Source organism: Osmerus eperlanus, chromosome 15 (assembly GCF_963692335.1).
Source record: "Osmerus eperlanus chromosome 15, fOsmEpe2.1, whole genome shotgun sequence".
Lineage (NCBI taxonomy): Eukaryota > Metazoa > Chordata > Actinopteri > Osmeriformes > Osmeridae > Osmerus > Osmerus eperlanus.
Genome location: NC_085032.1, coordinates 13,648,803 through 13,656,130, shown reverse-complemented (window position 1 = coordinate 13,656,130; position 7,328 = coordinate 13,648,803). Strand labels below are relative to the sequence as shown.

Sequence of the window (7,328 nt, the reverse complement as noted above, 5' to 3'; positions counted from 1 at the left end):
GAGATAGAATAAACAGTATAAATTATAGCATGTGAGAATACGTTATTGGCATGATTCTGTGTTGAGCTGTCTTACGTAATTTTGACTGACGTTTCAGATGAACCCAACAGCATTTCAGTTGGAAGAGCTTTGAAGGCTGTTTCATAGATGAGGTAAAGCCTGATGAATTGGAAAGGATGCATGATTGAGTGAGCCCCTGTCTGGCACCTCATTCACCCTCTATAGTTTCCCCTGAGAAATCCTCTTTGGGCTCTCTAAGTAACTTTAATCTCCTAACAGGTTGGGCTTGGGTGATTTGGTCATTTCTTTGGCCCTCTTTCCATTGTAGTCCATGTCATCTGCGGGCAGACACTGTTTAGATATTAATGCCTCCATGATGAGATGGCCTCCTCACAAGGCTGGCCTTCCTGGATAATTCATCAAGCAGTGAATGACATGTGACGGGCTTCAGGCGTGAGGCTGGCTGGACGTTCCATCATAGATTGCTAGGACACACCAAGCCAGATAGACCAACTCATCATCGTGATGCCTTTTTGCATGAGAAGAAGCCAGTCAGCTTGAAAGGGTTTCTGATATACTGGAAATGCAGCTAAACTAGTATGTCATTAAGGAACACAAGATGTTAAATATGTAGGAAAACCAGATCAACAATCGAACGATAAGAGTCCACAGAGGCCTAACAGTGGGAGGTTAATGGAACATGTGGGGAAGGAAGGGGATAAATCAAACATTATAAGGTAATAATTCTAGCGGTGGAAAACAAACAAGTTTGAAAACTTGTGAACCGATTCCATAGCAACCTTGCTCCGGCGGTAACCAAACCACTGGCCAAATGAGGAAAGCTCGAAGCATTCTTCTCTGACATGGTCTTGTTTATAGGAGAACTGCTCTAGCATGTCAAGGGAGACGCATAGGAGTACTTCTCCCTTGAATAAAGTAATTAAAGATCCCCTTCCTACTCTCATTCTCTCTCTCTCCTTCTCTCTCTCTAACTCACTCTCTCTCTACCTCCTCGCTAAAGCGTCCAGCTCACCCACTCGTCAATCATCGTCGCAACTTGACATTGTGACCCGAACATTTAATTTATTGATCTTCATTTTATTCGGATGTAAGGACCCTTTTGCTCCTTTAAATTAATCCAGGTTAATTTGGCTAGGCCCCTATCCCACCCAGCATGAATGGGACCTCTGTTGGGACAGCCCAGGTCTGGCCACCCACTTTTATGGGAATCTGCAGTGAATTAGAAAATCTGTCAATGCGAGAGGAGCTGTGTGGCGCGGATATGCCGTGTCACTCCACCTGTAAGAGAACTGCTCTTTGTCCATTATCTCCCAGGCTTACCTGAGGAGGGTTAACCTTGGGGTCAATCACATCTCCCTGTCGCTTCATGAGTGGCTGGGCAAGTCCTGGGCTCTGACAGAGGGTCTGAGGGGAACCATTGTTAGCAGTGAGGCTGCACACCGAGGCCTCCTCCCTAGTCTCTCCCACAGTCCCATACCTCTGGGAAACAGATCTGTGAAGGTGCAGCCAGCGAGGTCAGACTCATAAAGACGCAATTACTTTAGCAGTAGCTATCTGAAAATGTATTTGGTGTATTCGTCGTGATCAAAAAGTTATGACAGGAATTGTATTTTTTTCTAGTCAGGTCAAATCTATGTTGGGTTGTTCATGATTGTTATTGGAAGTCTAAACAACGGACTTATGTTATACATCCATTGAAAGCTCAAGAGTATTTATTTTGGGCGATTCCCATTGACCCCTGTGTGTATCATCCGTGGAGCTTACCATCTCCCAGCCGCTGCAGTGCCCAGGGACATGAAACATTTGGTTGGGCTTTTGTCTCCCAATAGGTCCCTCCTCTCAGGGCATGAGCATTCTTCCCTGCCATGCTACATATTGTTAAGCAAGTTTTTTTTATTCAAATGTAAGCAACTCATATAGGCTTTACATTTGCCTGTGCATTCAGTATCTCTTGCTCTTCCCATAATCAAACATGTAGTAGAAATTGTTGTACATTTCTTTGGAAAATGTCTTGTCAACATAGTAAGGTCATCAGAGATAGACAGAAACACTGTTCTTCCTATCTTTTACAGTTGATTAAATAAATTAGCTTATTGCCAGGTGTGGCTTCAAGATTAGTTAAATACATTGTAGAAAGTTGTTTTGGATTTCTTTTTTTACACACAGTGTAAAAATATGCTTCACGTCATCATTTTAACAGGCACATTTGGGACAATTTACACCAGCATAATTTGAATGATTTCATTTTGGCCTTTGAGGAGAAAATAACCAAATACAAATACGAACACAAGTGATTCAAGGGTTTGTGTTTAGCAACACTCCCCTGTTTAGTCTCAGAGATTTGAATATATTTTTACTTGCATGTAAAACAACTGATGTGGGAAATAAACATAGAGAGGAGAGAGAGAGAGAGAGAGAGAGAGAGAGAGAGAGAGAGAGAGAGAGAGAGAGAGAGAGAGAGAGGGAGAGAGAGAGAGAGAGAGAGAGAGAGAGAGAGAGAGAGAGAGAGAGAGAGAGAGAGAGAGAGAGAGAGAGAGAAAGAGAGAGCGAGGAGCAGGCTGTTGGGCAAATGCTGTGTATTTGCCCAGCCTACACAGGTAAATCTCACAATGCTCACAAAGATGCACTGTTTGTCTTTTTGCCTCGTTGTATTGTTCCTTTCCCAGGTATCACGATTAGTTCAATATTAGTTTATTTTCCTGTTTTGTGTCTCCAATAATTTTTTCACTGCTCTTTTGTACCCTAAATTATGTCAGGGTGAAGTGGATGAGGAAGGAGGGATTTGCCTAATTTGACTGGATGTTTTCTCGTCAGTCAAGCGTTTGTCTACAAAGCCTGTAACAAACCGAGGAAGACAGCTTTACGCTACGCAATGTGACTGTAGATTAAACAAGACTGGGCTGATTACGGAGTTCTATGTGTGCGCTATCCAAAATGGATGATTCATTTCTGCAAACAAAGCATAGACAAATGTCTTTTATTGAGGCGCTCAGGGGGAAACGTGTCATTTTCCCATGTTAAACACAACCATGCGTGCTACACTGGGCCAGGCCACGCTAATCATGCATTGATCTATTTTATGGTGTAGCCCTTCCTCTGCCTCGCTCCTTTTCTTGGAAAATGATGTTGTCACCGCATTCACTAACTGCCCCGATGGGGTGGTAGGGAGGCCCGGGAACATGTCGGGCCAAGCAGATCACCTGTTCCTCCGACCAAAATAGGACACAACTTGAGATTCAATTTTAGCAGCGTGGAGAGAGCGAGCTAGCGAGGGAGAAGCAAGCAGTGGCGACAGGGCTGTGAGGACTTTGGTTGAGTTGACGATCGCAAGCCTCCAGTCACAACCAGACTCCCCTGTGGCCCAGATTCACTGTACCTGCCCCCCTGGCCCTCGCCAGGGACACTAATTATAGGTTAGGACATTTGCATTCAGTTTCTATTCAGGCCTTATCAGTAGTTTGCTGGGGAGCAGAGGCGATTTACTTTGTGAGATGAGGGTTAGTTGCAGAAATATGTTTTAAGGCAATGTAATTTCTGGGTCTTGCAAAAAGAAAAAAATGCATTATATACCTACTTGAGGCTCAATATTTGTATTAAATGTTTTTTTTTCTTTCAATGTTTATTTAAATAATAATAATCCAATTATTGCAGAAGAGTGGACAGGCTTCTTCTTTTTTTTATTTGCAATTTATTTTATGACTGTTATGAATATAACAAATACATTTTGACCAAATAATAAGGATATTAAATATTCAAAACTGAATGGAAGACAAATCTGATCATTGGTTCTTCTTGAGGGAACAGGCATGTAGTCATACTTGAATCCCTTCTGCATTCAACTTATGACTCACCTCTGCACCCTATTAAAACACAATAAACTCAACACAAATATTTGTTTTTGTTTCCTCTGTGGAAGTGTAGAGCTTTGAAATCTAAACCAGCCGACTTGACTTGAGTCTGGCGCTGTGAAATCTAAAGTGACAAAGCATTCTCCGTTCTCCTTCTCAGTCCCTCGCCCAAACTTCAGAACCTGCTAAACAGCACAGATGTTTCATTTTTTCACCATATGGAAAATATATACAAACCTCTTTTCTTCTGTTGTGTATTTAATACATTGTGAAGGTTTGCAGTGATTTGGCCTTCTAATTAGACTGTTTCCATTAAGGAATATTACCCCTAAAAAGATCCATTACTCCAAACCCAGATCCTTCATCTCACTGATACTCGACCACCGTGCAGTCCTGTGGATGTCTGCCGCCCGCAGCTCAGAACGCCGTGGTCTCTCGCCCGACAGAGAACGAGAGAGAACGGGAGCGAACGAGAACAACAACAACCAGCTATTTAACCATAATCCGTCCTCTCTGTTCAGATCAATTGGCCCCTCAATTCCCACACTATTAATCAGACCAGAAACCCGTTTCACTGGACACCTCTGCTCCAAGACTTTACAGATACAGAATGGCTTATGTTTCTTTAACACGCTATTTTGGCATCGTGTATGAGCAATTACGGCCTCGTGGGAGGTCAACCCTCCTCTCTTTCAGCGTGAGGCACGCAGGAGAAGTGGTGCTGTTCCCACAGTGGTACACATGCACCCACATGGACAAGCGGCCATCGTTCAGCTGTCACATCCATACTTCTATTTGTGGAACAATCAGCCTTGCAAGACGCCCGCACATCCATCACGGGCTGAAAGAGGGCAACATTCACCACACGTACAATAACAGGGTCGCCTTATATAAGAAACGCATTGTCCGCTGATGCTCTGCGTCGAAGCTCCGAGTATCTGCCCCCCTGTGTGGATCGCAGCAGCATTGACAGAGCCTCGTAGCCCGCAGCCCTCTTAGACACTGATACGGCTGTGCAGTCCCTTAAATGGGTGACACTGACACTAAAGTGTCCACCTGACTTTGTTCCCTAGCGTGCCTCCACCCCTCCACCTCCACTCCCCCAGGGTGGTTCCCAAGCCCTGGCTTCTCTCACCCCTCCCTCTGCATTGAGAGGGAGAACAATGTGGCCCCATGCCCTCCAGACTACTTTTACACCTCTGAGCTTTGTTTTGTCCCTCCCTTCCTCCCTCCTTCCCTCCCTCCTTCCCTCCCTCCTTCCCTCCCTCTCCCCCCTTCCTCTTCTCCTTCTCCTATAGACATGCACAAAATGACAGGGACTGATCGACTGCAAAAATATTTAGGGATACTTTGGAATAAGTGCAAGTGAATTTGGCCCTCGGGGCCTGTTCCATAACAACAAAAGATGGAATGCCTTATTGTTGCTATGGTGAACGTTGTGCATAGCGTGACAACCGCCTGACAACAAACCTTTCAGATTTCATGTTGAGGGACGTATTGCCTGATAATTATGAACAGACTCTGATCCGCCATACTGGTTGGGTTAGAGATACGGAAAACTACCATCATTACTATTATCCTCCTTTTGTAGATGTTTGGTTCGGATAACGAAGCGTGCCTGTCTCCAAGATAATGTTTTACTTTAATTTGTACTAGAATGAGTTCAATGAAGCAGCGCTTGCTGTAGTGGTTAGGGTGCAACCTCTTTGTTTCTGTCTCACAAGTTATGAGATCAAATCCGTACAGGGCTGCACTACTCACAAGGCTTGATCTCACACTGTGGAACTTTATTAATAAAGACATCTCCAGATGATACAGTCCCTTAACTCTTAAATAAACCCAATGTGCTGTGTCCCCCCGCAGGTTACATGCCATACCTGTCAGTGTTAGAGTGCTCCTCTCCCCAGTATTTTCCTGTCACTGAAGCGAGACGGTGGATCTGTTTCCTCCTTGTTATTAAGTGGCTCGTATCCTTCCCCTGGTCTTAACCGTGATGACAATGCTTTCCCAATCCCCGACCATTTAGATTCTTGTAAACAGACCACCGCTTTCATGTAAGCACAAACTACACAGTGAATACCCTCTAATAGCGCATATCACTTGCTATTAAAAAAGAGCAACAACAGGGGGGGTCTGATTATCCCTGAGACTCTAACAGACCAAATAAATAGTACCATGTGAGTGATTTGGCCCAGATGGGTCTGTGTGTCCTGGGGAGTTAGAGGAGTCCAGAAAGCTTCAGGGTTGAGGGGAGATGTCAGGGTACCTGCCCTGCCCCAGGATCCCCCGTCATTATGGGCTCAGTGGCCCAAATGGGCTTTTACAGTCTTGCTTAGGGGTGCAGTATGAGAGGCAGGCAGGCAGGCAGGGAGGCAGGGAGGGCAGCTGGCGGGAGGGAGGGAGGGCGGGCGGTGTGGAGGACGGGGGGTGTGGAGGGCGGGTGGTGTGGAGGGCGGGCGGTGTGGAGGGGCCAGCGGTGTGGAGGGCGGGCGGTGTGGAGGGCGGGCGGTGTGGAGGGGCCAGCGGTGTGGAGGGCGGGGGGTGTGGAGGGCGGGGGGTGTGGAGGGCGGGCGGTGTGGAGGGCGGGCGGGCGGGCGGGCGGTGTGGAGGACGGGGGGTGTGGAGGGCGGGCGGGCGGTGTGGAAGGCGGGCGGTGTGGAGGGCGGGTGGGCGAATGGGCTGGTAGGCAGCCCAAAGATCCCCAGGCTGGTTAGACCTAGTTAGAAGGAAAGTGGGGAGAGGAACACAGAGATAAGTAGAGAGATGTAGAAAGGCAAAGAGGAGCAGTGAGCCAAAGAAAGGAAGAGTTGAAGATAGGGGGATGAGAGAGAGGGAGAGGAGAGAGAGTGAGAGGAGAGAGAGGAGAGAGAGGAGAGAGAGGGAGAGGAGAGAGAGGAGAGAGAGGGAGAGAGTGAGAGGAGAGAGAGGGAGAGGAGAGAGAGTGAGAGGAGAGAGAGAAGAGAGAGGGAGAGGAGAGAGAGTGAGAGGAGAGAGAGGAGAGAGAGAGGGAGAGGAGAGAGAGGGAGAGGAGAGAGAGTGAGAGGAGAGAGTGAGAGGAGAGAGAGGAGAGAGAGGGAGAGGAGAGAGAGGGGAGGAGAGAGAGGTAGAGGAGACAGAGGGAGAGGAGAGAGAGGGAGAAGAGAGAGAGGGAGAGGAGAGAGAGGAGAGAGACGGAGAGGAGAGAGAGGGAGAGGAGAGAGAGGAGAGAGAGGGAGAGGAGAGAGAGAGGGAGAGGAGAGGAGAGAGAGGGAGAGGAGAGGAGAGAGAGGGAGAGGAGAGAGAGGGAGAGGAGAGAGAGGTCACTCTGTCTAACCGAGAGCCTTTTGGATGGAGATGAAGTGACATTCACTTTCTACATGCACAAATCACAAGCATGAGTTATTATTCAGTCCTGGAGTTAAAGGAACAGGACAATGAGATACAAACATGCTGACTGAATCTCCCTGGATACATCACAGT

General features: G+C 46.9%; 1 protein-coding gene across 1 annotated transcript in view; it reads right to left on the bottom strand.

Annotated features, from left to right (window-relative positions):
* Nucleotides 1-1,152: 1,152 nt before the first annotated feature.
* eya1 (EYA transcriptional coactivator and phosphatase 1) overlaps nt 1,153-7,328 on the bottom strand; it is a 59,889-nt gene continuing 53,713 nt past the window's right edge. Inside the window, exons 12-14 of the mRNA XM_062480361.1 lie at nt 6,292-6,585; nt 1,342-1,513; nt 1,153-1,230 (exon numbers count right to left, since the gene is read on the bottom strand). Coding sequence (XP_062336345.1) covers nt 1,153-1,230; nt 1,342-1,513; nt 6,292-6,585 — 544 coding nt within the window. The remainder of the gene's footprint in view (nt 1,231-1,341; nt 1,514-6,291; nt 6,586-7,328) is intronic.